The 16,726-nt window shown below is 49.6% G+C and overlaps 1 protein-coding gene across 1 annotated transcript in view; it reads right to left on the bottom strand.

The window, feature by feature from the left end:
- Positions 1–6,178: 6,178 nt before the first annotated feature.
- The window catches only part of QPRT (quinolinate phosphoribosyltransferase), a 15,396-nt gene continuing 4,848 nt past the window's right edge, over positions 6,179–16,726 (bottom strand). The window contains exons 2-4 of the mRNA XM_032430876.1: positions 8,017–8,552; positions 6,983–7,114; positions 6,179–6,904 (exon numbers count right to left, since the gene is read on the bottom strand). Of these exons, the coding sequence (XP_032286767.1) occupies positions 6,686–6,904; positions 6,983–7,114; positions 8,017–8,552 (887 nt within the window). The 3' untranslated portion in view covers positions 6,179–6,685. The remainder of the gene's footprint in view (positions 6,905–6,982; positions 7,115–8,016; positions 8,553–16,726) is intronic.

Genomic DNA, 16,726 nt, shown 5'->3' with positions numbered 1-16,726 from the left:
ACAAATAAAAAACTTGGTTCTTGTTTCTCAAAAAAAAAAAAAAATTCATAGAAACAAAAAATAGAATGGTGGTTGGTGGGGAGTGGGGAACAGGGGAGTCACCGTTTAATGGATGTAGAGTTTCAGATTCGCAAGATGAAAAAGTTCTGGAGATCTGTTTCACAATAATGTGAATATCCTTAACAATGCTCAACTGTACAATTAAAAATGGTCAAGATGGTAAGTTTTATGTTTTCTGTTTTTTTATCACATGCCAAAAACATAGCCAGAGACAAATCCAAAGAGACAGAAAGCAGATTAGCGGTTGTCACAGGTTGGGGGAGGACGGAATGGGCAGTGACTGCAAACAAGGACAGGGTTTCTTTGGGGAATGATTAAAATGTTCTGGAATTAGCTGGTGGTGATGGTTGCACAACTTTGTGAATATACTCAAAACCACTGAATTGTACATTTTAAAAGGGTGACGTTTATAGTATGAGGATTATATTTCAATTTTTTAGAAAAAGCAGCCAAAGAAAAAAGACACTACTATGGAAGAACAGAGATAAGGATGACATCAGGTTTCTTGTCGGGAACAATGCAAATGAGGGGCACCTGGGTGGCCTAACCAGTCAGTTAAGCGTCTACCTTCAGCTCAGGTCATGATTCTGAGATCCTGGTATCGAATCCCACATCGGGCTCCCTGTTCAGCCTGCCACTCCCCCTGCTTGTACTCTCTTGCTCTCTCTGTCAAAAAAAAAAAAAAAACCTTTTAAAAATTAAAATAAAATTGGGGCTCCTGGGTGGCACAGTCATTAAGCATCTGCCTTCGGCTCAGGTCAGGGTCCTGGGATCGAGCCCCATGTCCGGCTCCTTGTGCAGCAGGGAGCCTACTTCTCCCTCTCCCTCTGCCTACCTCTCCCCGACTTGTGCTCTCTCTCTGACAAATAAATAAATAAAATCTTTAAAAAAAATACATTCGAAAATTATATAGTGGTGATGGTTTCACCACTCTATAAATATACTAAAAACCACTGAACTGAACACTTCGAAAGGGTGAATTTTACGGTATCGAATTACATCTCAATTTTCAAATGTTGATACATCAAGAAGAGGGGCTTAGATATATCATTTTAAGTTATAATGATAGCCAATAGAAAGACTACCAAAAAAAGTAAAACTAACAGGGGCACCTGGCTGGCTCAGTCTATGGAGCGTGCGACTCTTGATCTCAGGGTCATGAATTCGAGCCCCACCTTGGGTGCAGAGATTAGTGAACTAAATAAATAGATAAAATTTAGAAAACGATAAAACTAACAACAATAAAGAAAAACTGTGCGTAAGCTAAATTCTTTGTCCTTTGAGTGCAGAGTCAATAGAGCCTTAAGAACTATAAATCATCATCTTTACAATTCAAGAGAGCCACCAGAAGAATTCAAAACGACTCTTTAAAAGTGGCTCTCTCCAGGGAATGGGAGTGAATAGAGAGTTTCACTTCTTCACTTTATAACCTGATAACTAAATTAATTAACAAATGAAAACTAAAGGCGAAGATAAATTAACTGTCAGAAAAGATGTATGAAGCTTTTTTGGGTTCTATTGTAATTATTTTATGCAGAGCGTTGCTGAATTATTGCCATAGAAGGTCAGGGAAACTGCTCTCCTTCACCTTCTCTGGCTTCCCCAGTGTACTTTTCATCCATTGGAATTAATTAGATTGGAATTTTAAAAATGCAAGGCTTGCTTTAGCCCCTGGAATCATCTGTCTATCTGGGTGGGTAGTTTACCAAAAATATGAAACTGTGTTACGTACAATCCTTTACTTAAAATGCTGCAAAATCTCAAGGAATTCCCCTTCTGGCTTGTAACATTCCAAGAAAACAACACAAATCATGGAAAAAAAAAAAATTAAATTTGTTTGGTTCTCGGTGAGATTACAGTTAAAGGGCTATTATTGTTGTTGTTTTTTAATGTGGGAAGAATGATTTTTATCCAGCTTCTAATAAATCCGCATTGTCCTTCACATATTGATATATTATCCCAACAGAAATGCTTTCCTTTGGCTAAAGAGCAACCAAATATCAAGAAGCCAACTGGGTGGCTCAGGCAGTTAATCGTCTGCCTTCAGCTCAGGTCATGATCTCAGAGTCCTGGAATCAAGCCCCGCTTTGGGCTCTCTCTCCCCACTACTCATTCTCTCTCTCTCTCAAATAAATAAAATCTTAAAAAAAAAAAAAGGCAAGGGGCTTGTGGGTTAGCTCTTTGTTGGTATTGTCTCAGGCTTCGGAATCTCTCTGCTGAATTACTGGGTGAGAGGAAAGAGGTTACCCAGCAGCCCACCAAACCAGAATTTTGCATGAGGATCTCTGCCCCTGATCATTTTCCAGGAGGGCTGTACTAGATTCCAGGGATCTAAAGAGCACCCCGTACCCGAAATGAAGAAAGCCCTCATCCCCTAGCATCAATCTGAGGTGTATAGTGATCAGTGGAGATGTTATTCACAGCCTCATGGCGAGATTCCCTTCAGTACTTCGTAGTTTGGTCTTACAAGCTGAGCTACTTAGGGCCTCAGCAAGCAGGTCTTAAAATGTTACTGAGTAACTGCCAAAATGATCTATTACTCAAGAAGTGATTGGAACAAAGTACAGAGGTACTGAAATATTTATGGAATTTTACCTACCATATTGTCTTGAAGGGCTAGCGATAAATTAAAACATGTGTCCACACCACATAATACCACAGTGGGATTTTTTAAAGATAGAAAGCTGAATTGCTTTCAGATACTAATAATGTCTTGCCATTTTTAAATGCCTTCAGTTTACAACTCGCCTTGGCACGCTCAAACTCATGCCCAGTGAGTTCACTGACTCTGGTAACCTGGTTTGACCTCGTGCCCTCCCCGCCCCTCTGGACTGAGTGCCCCAGTTGGTGGGTGGGTGGAGGGCTGGGAAGAGGCATGCATAGATGGAAGGGGGTGGGCAGGTGGGTCCATGGAAGTTGGTGAGTGAATATGAGCCTTGGGATCTCTGGAGTACCTGGGGCCTTAAAAAGTCAGAGAGACCTGGAGCAGTTGGATGGGGATCTGGCAAGGGGATTACGCTGGAAAAGTGGGTGGAAGAAGGAACTGTTGCACACCTCTCCTCAGCTTTCCTCCCTGAGCAGATGCACTGAGTATTCATAGCCTCCCCGGCTGTTATCTCTGAAACCCAGAAAGGAAGATGGAAGCGGAGAAAGGAAGGTGGTGTGATCGCAGTGCTCCCTGGTGGCCAAAAGGGGACTTGACATTTGGTATTAGGGTACAAATATTTTCACTATTTCCCCCAACCAGGCACCCCACCAGACTGTAAAGTCCACAAGGACAGGGACTTTTGTCCTTTTACTCATTGTTGTATATCCAGTGTCTAGAATAGTGCCTGGTACATAGTAGGTGTTCAACACATATTTATTGAATGAGTGGCTGATAGATTTCCAATCCTGCTCCACCACTTTATTGATGTATGACCCTGAGCAGTTCTTTTAACTTCATAAATCCTGTTTCCTCATGGAAAATGGAGGCGCTCTCCCCCACCCCTCATGAGCCTGGAGGGAAAGAGACCTGCCCAGGCTGAGCAACGGCGCTCAGTCAATGGGCTTTCCATTTTCACTGGCCAGACAGCGTCGGTGACCCCTTATATGCCGACTGCAGGACCCAGTCTGATGGGCACACTTGCCATGATGAACATGGGCCTCCGCTGGGCATGGGGCAGCTTGGGGAAACCATCCGAACCTAATCGCAGGCTGGCCAGGCAAGAAAGAAGTGTAGGCAGAGAGGGGTGATACCAGGTGAGGTGTGAGATCCCTCTTCTTCCCATCCCACCCCCCACGCCCATCTCCCCACCCAACTCTTCCTATGGCCCTGAACCCATGGGGCTCCATCTGCCCTCTGAGCCTTGGCATACGCTGCTTCCCCTGCCTGCATTCCCTTGTCTCCAACCCCATTGCCATGACCTACATTCGAGGCTCTGAGGAGCTGCATCAGCCTCCCCCTGGGCTTCCTGCAGCCACTCTGGCCCCTTCATATGCATCCTTGTGAGGTGGACTTGGTCTACACTGAAAATATGCTTATCTCACTTTCCAGCTTCAGTCTGAGTGTTCTCGGGACAGAGTCCAAGTCCTCCAACCTACCATCTTGTGGTCTGGACCCAGCCCAGCTCCTAGCCATCTCGCCTCTCTTGATCCCATCTTCAAATCTTCCACCAAACAATCCAAGCCATTTCCTACCTCTGAGCCTTTGCCCTTGCAGTCCTCTCTGCCTGGAAATCCACTCCCTTGCAAGGAAGGCATGTATTAACTTTTGCCTGCCCAGGATCCTTTTCCTTTTCCTCTGGCAATGCGAGCCCCTCTCAGCTCTCGGATCTGGAGGTGCCTGTAGGCCTGACCCATTTCTGCATTCCAGGGTGAGCTTGAGACTCAGCCTGCTAGAGTTCTTTTTTTTTTTTTAAGATTTTATTTATTTATTTGAGAGAGACAGAGGGAGGGAGAAAACACAAGCAGGGGGAGCAGCAGAGGGAGTGGGAGAAGCAGGCTCCCCGCTGAGCAGGGAGCCCAATTCAGAGCTTGATCCCAGGACCCCAGGATCATGACCTGAGCCGAAGGCAGACGCTGAGCCACCCAAGTGCCCCTAGAGTTCTTTTTCCTTTCTTAATTGGGATGCTGTGGGGTGTGGTATACATTCCCCAGCTGGCTGCAGCCCACTTCTCTTTGTCTTATTCCAGCTTCTCCCATTTATTTTATCTGCTTGGGTCCTGGAGGCATTTGAGTTTGAAATTCCTGGTACACTTCGCCCTTCTGCCTCTGTCAGGCTCTGATTCCCTCCTGGATCCCAAGCGTTTTGCCTTCCCATTCCCAGCGCATCCGTGAATCCTGATTTCCTTATCTTGACACCCAGAAGTGCCCCTGGTTCTATGGGCATTCAGTTATGCCCCTTGGGGGTTGAGGAGCTGAGGCTCAGAGATCTAAGTTCCCTGGAGCCGGGAAGTCTGCCTAGACGAGCATGACTGTTTTCTCTGGAGAAAGGGCAGGAGGCCCCAGTGTGTATTAAAAGAGGACAGGTGCAGCCCCAGGGGCATCTCTGGGCTGTGTCCTGGGAGAACGGTCCCTTCAGGCCAGGGCATCCCCGAAGGCAGCGGCTCACCACTTCTGCCCAGCATCTTTGCTAGATTCATCTCCACTGTGTGCTCCGAGCCTGGCCACAGCTGCGGCTCAGTACATAATTGCTATGTGAAGGACGGTCTTGGCTTGTCTGGGGTTTTCACATCTGAGATGAGCTCATTGTTTTCTTGATCTGACCCTTTCCTAGCAAGGGGTCTCTAGGACTGAGGAAGGGGCAAAGGGATAGGTTACCTCCCTTAAGGCAGACTGGGACCCGCAGACTCCCCCTGGGAAAGGAGCTTTGTGGATGAGCTGTTTTCCTCTCCTTCTGGCAAAGTGCAGAGAAGACAGTGGGTTCTGGAAGGGGAGTACCTCTCGAGACTGGAGCCTTTCTGGGAAGAGTCACCTCAGTGACCAGTTTATCCTAGGGAGTCCTCCTGTCATGTTTCCTCCCGGAGGGACCCCGGAAGGGTAGGGTGCCCAAACAAATGAGTGAGAGAGACCTCAGGTGTGTAGGAGGGGGGAGGCTGGATCTAGATCCTCTGCTTAGACCCCTGAGTCCTGACTTAGCAGGAAAGGAAGTCTGATGTCTGAACAGGGACCTCTACCTGACCCATCCCTTACTCCCTCAACTGACCTTTGTTCTGGCCCCAGCTGCCCTGTGTTCACCCTCGTCTCCCAACTAATGATAGCGCTATGGAACCAGAACCTAAAGGGCCTTCAAGCACCAAATGGAGGATGCATGGTGGAGTCTGTTGTGGACCCCAGAAGTGAATGGGCAGGTTCTCACCTCCTCCAAAGAGGTGGTCACAGTAGCCAGAGGTGACAGGCAAAGCACTTAATAACCAGTACAACATGGGCATCAACCACATAGAATGTTCCAGCTGAATCTCAGACCTGATGCCATATATCCTCAAATATAAGATGCCATTGACTATAAAATATATATACTATTACTGGAAAAGAAAGTTGTCAATTAAACTATGACCAATGCTTTCTTTCTTTCTTTCTTTTTTTAAGGTTTTATTTATTTGAGAGAGAGAGAGAGAGCATGCACATGGGCAGGGGGAGGGTTAGAGGGAGAGCAGCTTTTTTTTTTTTTTAATCACTTTCAATTTCTTTCTGGCATCTGTTAAAATAAGTCTCTCGGACTTATTTCCACATCGATTGTTATGTTCTGTCTACAAGCGGCATGCACGGGCCATGACGGCTATGACGACGCCCCGGTGACAGTGACCACTAGACTCCATCAGTGAAAGACACACTCCGACTCAGAGAAGGTCGTGTGTGGAAAAAGGTGCATCTTAGAGTCGATGAGCTATGGTAATTTCTAAGAGTTACTGAGCACTTATTCATTATCACCCAAAGAAATCTGTAAGGTGATCATTTATTAGACCCATTGTACAGATGAGCAGGGGTGAAGTCAGCCCCCCCAGCTCACACGAGCAGTAGGTGGCCGAGCCAGACTCCCGCCCAGGCTAACCTGGACAGAGTCATGTACCATATTTAAACAGGGGCAACCTTGAGGGTCCCAAGAAACCGTGTTATTCCACGGGCGGTGGCGTCCTCTTTGGCTTTAGGACCTGTAGGCCCGGTACACTGGCGAGGTCCCTTCAGCAAACAGCTTGAGGGAGAAATCAAGGGCGGGGGCGGCCTGGGTCAGCATCCCCAGAGAGATGACGTCGATGTGGGGCCCACAGAACTGAGGGAGGTTGGCCAACGTGATGCCCCCGCTGGCCTCCACGCCCACACCCGGGAAGCGGGCCTTCAGCGCTGCGGCCGTGGGGTGCAGCTCCTGTGGGACACAAGCCAAGGGGAGGTGAGGGTCCCCCCCCCACCACGGCCCCTTCCCGGGAAGCAGACCCCGCCTCACCTCAGGCTTGAAGTTGTCCAGCAGGACGAGGTCCGCTCCCGCCTCGGCGGCCTCCACAGCCTCCTGCAGACTGCCGCACTCCACCTCCACCTTCAGGGCGAAGTCAGCTACCTGCCGAGCCCCTCGCACTGCCTGTGGGGCAGGCCCGGAGGGGGCAGAGTGAGCTCAGTGGCGCCTGGCACGGGGCACAGAGCGGGGCCTGGCCTTCCAGAGGCCCGGGGTGGGAAAGGAGCTGGGGGTTAGGGAGAAGACCAGGCAGCCAGATGATTGCTCCCGCACCAGGTGAACCACATGGAATGATCAGAAAGATGGCCAAATAGCAGCAATATTTGGCAGTTGGATGGGAGTTCAATTTGACTCAAGAATATTAAAACTGGAAGGCAGGGGCGCCTGGGTGGCTCAGTCATTAAGCGTCTGCCTTCGGCTCAGGTCATGATCTCAGGGTCCTGGAATCGAGCCCCGCATCCGGCTCCCTGCTCCGCGGAAAGCCTGCTTCTCCCTCTCCCCCTGCTGCTCCCTCTGCTTGTGTTCCCTCTCTCCCTGTGTCTCTCTCTGTCAAATAAATAAATAAAATCTTTAAAAAAAAACCCCAAAACTGGAAGGCAGCTCTTTCTGCCCGTGGGTCCTGTCCTCCTGCTATAATAAAAACACCTTCTTGCACCGAAAAATATATAAATAAATAAATAAAACTGGAAGGGGTCTTCAAGAACATTTTCAAAAAGGAAACCGGTCCAGGGAGCTAGAGTGACCGGGCCAAGGTCACAGCGCCACCAACACCAGGTTCCGGGCAGCTTGCCCTTTGCTTTTGAACATCACAGCAAGTCCCAGAGCGCCGGGAGAGAAACGTCGGCCACGCGCCCATCTGACGGGTAGAGCGCCCAGGGGGTCACGGGGTCTAGCAGCCCTGACTCCTGGGCCATCACTGTTCACCAGGGCGTGCTTTGGGGTGTGTGTGTGGGTCCGTGGTGGAGGGGAAGGGCTGCCGCGGGGAGGTCGGGGGCGGGGGGCAGGGCAGGGGCCCGGCGGGCACGCACCTTTTCCACGCCGCCCGCCGCCACCACGTGGTTGTCCTTCACCATCACCAGCCCTCCCAGGTCGTAGCGGTGAGCGGCGGCCCCGCCCACCAGGAGCCCGTACTTCTCCGGCAGCCGGAAGCCGGGCGTGGTCTTCCTCGTGCCCGCCACGTGCCCGGTCCAGCCCGCATCCCGGGCGGCCTCCACGGCGGCGGCGGCGGCGCTGGCCACCCCACTGCAGCGCGCCAGCGTGTTCAGGGCCACCCGCTCCCCCAGCAGCAGGCAGTGCGCGGGGCCCCGGACCTCGGCCACCCTGGCCACGGGCACCAGCTTTGTGCCCTCGGGGAGGAACCAGGAGACCTGGCAGTTGACTTGGGCAAAGATGGCATCGAAGAAGGGCCTCCCAGCCAGTACCCCGGGGGACTTGGCCCACAGCACCGCCTGCGAGGGGGCTGCGCCCGTGACCAAGGCTGCGTGGTTGGGACCGGGGCAGTCCTCTCGGAGCCAGCTGTCTGCCAGGGCGGCCAGAGTGGCGGGGGGCAGCAGCAGCGCCAGGCCTGGGAGGGAAAGACGGACAAGGGAGTTACATCTTGGCTGCCTCCCTGGGAGTCACGGCTGCTTGTCAAAACATTTAAGCACCAGCGACACTGGGGGCTAGCCAATCAGGGCGAAGATCTGGGGATCCCAGCCCCTGTGGGCTGGACAAGGCTGTCAGATTAAGCAAATAAAAACACAGGACACCTCGTTAGATCTAAATTTCTGACAAACATCAAAGGTTTAAGTATAAATATATAGATAGTTGATAGTTAGAACATACTTAACACTTAAAAATTATCTGTTGATTATCCGAAATTCAGATTCAACTGAGTGGCCTCTATTCTGTGGCAAACCTAGTGCCGGATCAACAGCTCCTGACCAACCAGAGGAGAAGACCCCGGAAAGCCACCTGCTGCCTTTGCAGCCGCCCCCGGCAGGATGTGTGTCTGCCCCACGGCTGCCGTATTTCACCGCGGGAAGGCCAGCTCTTTATAGATGTGGAGACTGAGTGAAGGCAAGCCGGCCGAGGTCATACAGCAAACTGGCGGCAGAGTCCGACCGGCCAGGCCTCGTGGTCACGGCCGCCTGTTCTTCTGCCTTTGCACCTCTTGCTTGGAGCATTCCCCCCCCGCCCCCCTCCCCGCCCCCCTCCACTGATGTCTCAACGAACTGTCCTCTCTCTAGAGATGGGGGCTGTACAAGGAAGGTGCAGGGGGAAATTGGGCTTGAGCCCTTGCTCTGTGAGGCACAGCTTCAGGAGTGTGCGCGAGTCCTTTCCCCGTAAAAAAAAAAAAAAAAAAAAAGAGTTGTGCACATGGTGGTCCTTCCTGCCCACGTCTGGCGGCTAACCCGCCCCTGAGGTCCGTGGAGCGAACGGGTGAGCTCAGACACGGTGCAACATCGCCATCTGTCGGCCAGGAGAAGGCCTGCAGCCTCATGTGCTCGAGCCCGGGACGGACACTGGATGGCATGTTAGGGGGTTTGTTTTGCTTCCTCACTTTTGCTCCAAGTTGAAGTTAAGACCAGGCGTTCTGGCTTGCTGTACTCTCAGAACAAGGCCCTTCTTGCCCACCCTTTCTTCCCCTAAAGCCAAGCACCCAATATTCACCTCCCCCCTCCCCCACCTGGTACCTGGCGGTACCTGGCCCTCCTTTCCCACATTCTGCTCCAAGTGGCTTTCATTCCTCGCTCAGAGCCAGCTGTGCCCTGGCTGGGTGCTGGGAATAGTCAGTAAAAGTGACAAAGACACAGTTCCCATCTCCACTGTTCACGAGCCGGCCAGGCAAAAGGCCCCTGGACGTACACCAGAGATGCAGAAGCTCACACTCCATCCACCCCAGGTGCAGGGATGTTTGCTTTTTTTTTTTTTTTTAAGATTTTATTTATTTCTTTGACACAAAGAGAAAGAGAGAGAGAGAGAGAGCACAAGCAGGGGGAGCAGGAGAGGGAGAAGCAGGCTCCCCGTTGAGCAAGGAGCCCGATGCGGGGCTCGATCCCAGGACCCTGAGATCATGACCTGAGCTGGAGGCAGATGCTTAACCTGACTGACTGAGCCACCCAGGTGTCCCCCTGATGTTTGCTTTTTAAAGTGAATGTGAATCCTGGGGCACCTGGGTGACTCAGTCGTTAAGCCTATAAAGGAACTAACTACTGACAGACACAATAAGGAAGCGTTTCAAATGTATTATTCTAAGTAAAGAAGCCCGATTCTAAAGGCCCTGTGCTATTTGAGTTCATCATCCATATGACATTTTGGAAAAGGCAAAACCACAGTGAGAGAACAGACTGGTGGTTTCCTGACCGTGGAGGAGGGGCTGGCCACAAAGGACCGGCACCAGGGAGTTTGGGGATGGGACTGAACTATTCTACATTTTGTTTCTGATGGTGGTTACACCACTGATGCATTTGTCAAGACACAGAACCCTACATAGAAAAGGGTGAATTTTACTCTCATTAAACCTATTAAAATAAGGCAATAAAAAATAAGTCACTCTAACCCCACTTTCGGGGCGCCTGGGTGGCTCAGTCGTTAAGCGTCTGCCTTCTGCTCAGGTCATGATCTCAGGGTCCTGGGACCGAGCCCCACGTCGGGCTCCCTGCTCAGCAAGAAGCCTGCTTCTCCCTCTCCCACTCCCCGTGCTTGTGTTTCCTCTCTCGCTGTGTCTCTGTCAAATAAATAAATAAATAAAATCTTTTTAAAAAAAAAACCCCACTTTCATTCTATTAGCTCCAGCTGATACTTCTCTCTATTTTTCATTTATTCTTTTGACAAATCCTTCTCGAAGGCCTGCTCTGTGCCAGGTACTAATTGCTGGATGACAGAGTGGACAGCGCTCCCTCTTAGCTTTCAGGCCTTAGCCTATGCTGTTCCAAGGTTGTGCCTCTGCCTGGAAGTCCCTTCTCTTCCCCTCACCTCAGACTTCTCCTTCACCTCCACTCCTCTTTCAGGTCTTCTCTTAGATATCACTTCCTTGGCAAGGGGCTCTGGCAGACTCCCTATCGGGTCACATGCTCAGTCGGTTCCTTGCTCTTCACCCGTGCTCTACTCTGGGGGCCAAAAATGGATCATCCAGAGAGTTTTCTGCTCCATCCCAAGTGCCTCACGCACGGAACCATACAAATGTGCTGTTTTTATAGGTCAAAAATGGCCAAATATTGGCAATTTCATATTGTTTTGCTTAATACTGGGTGTTCAGTGATACTCACCCAGGCAGAGAGACTGCACGGTGGAATGAATCAGAACCCAGACTCTGGGGCCATACGGCCTGGTCTTCAGTACTGTCTCGGCCACCTGCAGCTAAGTGATCTCAGGCAAGTGACTGAACATCTCCAGGGCCTCAAAGGTGCCTCCTTTGTGACAGGGAAAACGAAAATAATCACCTCGCAGGGTTGTGTGAAAATTAAGTGAGTGACTATTTGCAAAGCTCCCGGGAACTTTGTCTGGTACATGGTAGATGTGTTTGCTAAGGGACGATCGAGGCTTTACCAGGGGTCGTGGGAGCACAGAGGAAGAAATGACTAAGTGTCTGTGAGGAAGGGGGAGGTAATTTTTGTGGCCTTGAAGGATGAGTAATGTTTGCCAGGCAGAGTTATGAGGTGATGTGGGGGGAGATATTTCAGGCTGAAAAAGCAGGTGTCCAAGACTCAAAAGCAAGAAATAGAGAAATGCTGTAAGGGCAGGCTTCAGGGGAGCAATAGGATGGCCAGGGGGAAAAATGCTTGAATTATTTAGCTGAGCAATTTGGACAGATCCTAGGGGCCATCACAGAATTTTAAGCACAAGGCAATTTTTTTTTTAAGATTTATTTTTAAGTAATCTCTACATCCAGCGTGGTGGGGCTTGAACTTACAACCCCGAGATCAAGAGTCACACACCCTACTGACTGACCGACTGAGCCAGCCAGGTGCCCCAAGCAAGGAAATTATAGAATTATGATTTTGTTCTAGACGGGTCACTTCAGCCACCGACTGGAGACAGGTTGGGAGGCAAAAGGAGGCTGACGTAATCGGCCAGACAGAAAAAGATGAAGCCCTGAACTTGGGCAGGAACCATAGGAATAGCAAGCAGGGACAAAAGTGAGAGCTGTTTCTAAGGCAGGATCTGCCAGAATGAGCAGCTCATGAGATGTAGAAGCCTTGGGTTTCTGCCATGGGGAGCTGCAACCTGCCACAAGGCACCGTTCAGGGTGGAGGATGGGGGCAGCAGAAGGCAGCGACCTGCATGTGTCTGGGGCACCAGCTGTGGGCTCCACACTTCTCTTGGGCTCTCTCGTCTGAAACTCACCACAGGGGATTACTCCCATCTTACAAGCACAGAAACTGAATGTCAAGGAGTTCGTGCACCATGACGCAGCTGATAAGCAGCAGAGCTGGGGGGCGGGGGAGAGACTTTGGCTTTGCAGATGTTCAGGTTGAGATGTCAGCAGGAGAATTGTGCATGGGCCGCGTCCTGATGGTGGATCCTGGTGTTCGGAGAGACAGTGGGCGAGAAACGGGGATTTTGGAGCTGTCAGCAGACATGGGTGATGACTAAGCACAGCACGGGTAAGATCACCAGGTCAGGTAAGAAGAGGAGGGCTCTGGGAAGCACCAGTATTTAAAAAGAGAAGCAGCACCAGGAGGGAGTGGGTGTCTGGAGCCGAGGGTTTCAAGAAGTAGGATGTGAGCAGACACAAGTAGAAGGAAGGCTGCGAATGGACATAAGACTTAGCAGTGGGGAGGCTGTTGCCGGAGCATCTTAGTGCTGTGTGGTGGGGGCAGAAGCCACAGTGTCACGGTCAAGGAGTACATGGGAGGCGAGAAAGTGGAGGTGGTGGGTGTGGCCACTCTTCTCAGCAGAACCGAGAAAGCAGGGACCCACCCGAGGAGCTTTTCAGACTCTGCTGCTCAGCCCCAGCCCCAACCAAATGAATCAGAATCTTTCAGCGGTGGTTCCCAGGCATCCAACTTTTGGGAGAGCTCCCCCTGTGATTCAGATGCACACGAGGGTTAAGAACCAATGCTCCCCGGCGCCTGGCTGGCTTAGTCGGTAGAGCACGCAACTCGTGATCTTGGGGTGGTGAGCTCGAGCCCCACATTGGGCATAAAGATTAGTTAAAAAAAAAAAAAAAAAGAACCAGTGCTCACACGAGACCACATATTGTGCCTCCGTTTACATGAAATGTCCAGAAAAGGCAAATCAAGGAAGCAGATATCAGAATAGTGGTTGCCCGGGGTTGGGAGTTAACTCTAAATGGCATGGGGTTGTATTGGAGTGTTGGAAATGATCTGTGGGGATGGCCATGCAACTTAGCAAATTTACTAAAAATCATTAAATTGTTCACTTAGACAAAAGAAGCAAGAACCAATGCACCGCCAAAAGGCAGGAACCATCTCGCAACACCAGTGAACCAATGGATGTGAACCAATGGATCCAGGCACTGAACATCAAAACTCAACACCAAGAAGAAAGACAACCAGATACTGGGCGCTCCACCACCACCCAGCAATACTTTTTCCCAAACAGCTAACCCAGAGTCAGATCACACTTCCAGATGCAACCACCAATTTTTAAGAAAACCAGAGGACAGAGGAACATGTTAAACCCTACCATGGGCATTCAGCCAGCAAAATTACACCATAGGAAACTATCAGAGGACAACTTCATTTTTCCAACAAATACATTGCAAGGAAAACAAAAGATTAAAAGAATCTTAAAACAGGGGCACCTGGCTGGCTCAGTCGGTAGAGCATGCAACTCTGGATCTTGGAGTTGTGAGTTCGAGCCCCATGTCGGGTGTAGAGATGACCGAAAAATAAAATCTTTAGGGGAGCCTGGGTAGCTCAGTCTGTTAAATGTCTGACTTCCTTTGACTCAGGTCACGATCTTGGGGTCCCGGGATGGAGCCCTGCATTGGGTTCCCTGCTCAGCGGGGAGTCTCCTTCTCCCTCTGCCCCTCCCCCCTACTCGTGCACATTCTCTCTCTCTCTCTCAAATAAGTAAAATCTTTTAAAAAAATAAATAAAAAATAAAAGGATTTTTTTTTAAGACTTACTCATTTATTCGAGAGAGCACGCTCAAGAGCGCAGGTGGGTAGGGGCTGAGGGAGAGGGAAAGAGAGTCTCAAGCAGACATGGGCTCGATCTCACAACCCAGAGATCGCACAACCCTGAAATCATGACCTGAGCTAAAACCAAGGGTCAGACGCTAAACTGACTGAGACGCCCAGGTGCCACCCCCTCCCCCACAAAAAGAACCTTAAGACACATGTTAACCAATCACAATGTATGGATCTTATTTGGATCCTAATTCAAACAAATTGAAACCAAATTAGAGCATTTATGAGACAACTGGAAATCTGGACACTGACTGGATGTTTAAAAACACTAAAGAAATTTCAAAAACAAAATTTAGATGTAAAAAAATTCAGTTGTGATCATTGTATTGTGGTTGTAACAAAAAGAAGAGTCCTTATCTTTTTTAGAAAATACACGCCAAGATGTTCATGTATGAAAAGACCTGAGAGCTGGTTTTGTTTTAAGGTGATCCTGAAAGGTAGAAAGTGGACGTGGCGTGGATGGAGCCCACTGGCCAAAAATCGGTGGTTGTTGAGGCTGGGTGATGGGTACATGAGGGTTCATCATACTTTTCTGCTTACTTTTGTGCATGTTTGAAATTCTCTATCATAACAAAAGTAAGAAAGAAAGAGAGAAAGGAAGGGAGGGAGAGAGGGAAGGGGGAGGGGAGGGAGGGAAGGAGAAGCGAGGACCCTCATTTGACAGAGGGCCAAGGGACGTTTTCCTTAGGATGGGTAACCGCAGTGGTTCTCAACCTTGGCCACACAATGGAATTCTCTGGGGAGCTCAGCAAAATGCTGATGTGGGGGCCCCACCCCCAGAGATTCTAACATAACTGGTCTGCAACATGGTAACCTAATTCTAATTTGTAGCAGAGCTGAGAGCTTCGGAACTGCAGGAAGGGAATCATCAGTACCATCCACTGGTGCCTACCATACGCCGGGCACTTGCCCATCGCCTCAGGCCTGGCACTTCCACAAATCCTACGCCCAGTTCCTCAAGCGAGAGCTCATTTGTATTTACAGATGAGGATCGGAGGCTCAGAAATGTAAAGGAAACTACTTACGGAGCAGAGCTAGGAAAGGACAAAGCTAGGAAATGACCCGTGTGGACCCAGGTCGTCCCCCCCATGTGGCCTCCACCAGTTGGGGTTACTCTCTTGGAGCCTCGAGACCCATTGTTCGGCTTCTCTGTCGTGGAGGCAGAATGTTCCCCGCTCCCTGTTCTGTCTGTGGAACAAAAATTCGTCTGGTTTGCTCCAGGCCCCCACTCTCTCCTGCATTTCCAACAAGAGGGAAGCTTTGAAAATACGGCTCTTCTAATTAGCAGTTGTTATTGAAAGGAACTTTGGAGAAGGGAGCACTGTTTTTGCAGGTGCCTGAGGGACTTTGCCCAGAAACTGCCACCCAGAGGGGACAGCTGTCACGCCCTGTCCTGCCTTCTACCCTTGCAGTTGTTATACGTAAAAGTTCTCTCAAGATGCCTAGACTTCACAGATTATAGTTTTACCTTGTGGGATGTAACTTTGATCTCTTAATTGGTTGTCCAGAGTTTTATTGAAATTGGCATCTCTGGGAGAACTCTCTTACACAGTTGGGGGAAATGCAAACTGGGGCAGCCACTCTGGAGAACAGTATGGAGGTTCCTCAGAAAGTTGAAAATAGAGCTACCCTACGACCCAGCAAGTGCACTACTAGGTATTTATTCAAAGGATACAAACATAGTGATTCGAAGGGGCACCTGCACCCCAATGTTCATAGCAGCAATGTCCACAACAGCCAAACTGTGGAAAGAGCCCAGATGTCCATCGACAGATGAATGGATAAAGATGATGTGATATATATAGGAATATTACTCAGCCATCAAAAAGAGTGAGATCTTGCCATTTGCAATGACGTGGATGAAACTAGAGTGCATTAGGCTAAGTGAAATAAATCAGTCAGAGAAAGACAAATACCATATGAGCTCACTCATATGTGGAATTTAAGAAGCAAAACAGATGAACATAGGGGAAGGGAAGGAAAAATAAAATAAGATAACAACAGAAAGGGAGACAAACCATAGGAGACTTTTTTTAAAGATTTTATTTATTTATTTGACAGAGAGAGAGAGAGAGAGCACAAGTAGGCAGAGCGGCAGACAGAGAGAGAGGGAGAAGCAGGCTCCCCACTGAGCAGAGAGCCTGACGCGGGGCTCGATCCCAGAACCCTGGGATCATGACCTGAGCTGAAGGCAGACACTTAGTTGACTGAGCCACCCAGGTGCCCCCATAAGAGACTCTTAACTACAGAGAACAAACTGAGGGTTACTGGAGGGGAGGTGCATGGGAGGATGGGGTAACTGGGTGATAGGCATTAAGGAGGACACCTAATAAAATGAGCACTGGGTGTTACATGCAACTGATGAATCACTAAATTCTACCCCTGAAACTCATAATACACTATATGTTAACTAAATTGAATTTAAATAAAAAAAAATTTTAAAGATTTTATTTATTCGAGACACAGAGATACAGAGAGAGAGAGAGAGCATGAGCAGGGGGAGAGGCAGAGGGAGAGGGAGAAGCAGGCTCCCCGCTGAGCCAGGAGCGTGACGCGGGGCTCGATCCCAGGACCCTGGGATCATGACCTGAGCTGAA

This window comes from Phoca vitulina, unplaced genomic scaffold (assembly GCF_004348235.1).
Source record: "Phoca vitulina isolate PV1807 unplaced genomic scaffold, GSC_HSeal_1.0 scaffold45, whole genome shotgun sequence".
NCBI lineage: Eukaryota > Metazoa > Chordata > Mammalia > Carnivora > Phocidae > Phoca > Phoca vitulina.
This window is presented reverse-complemented; position numbering and strand designations above follow the sequence as displayed.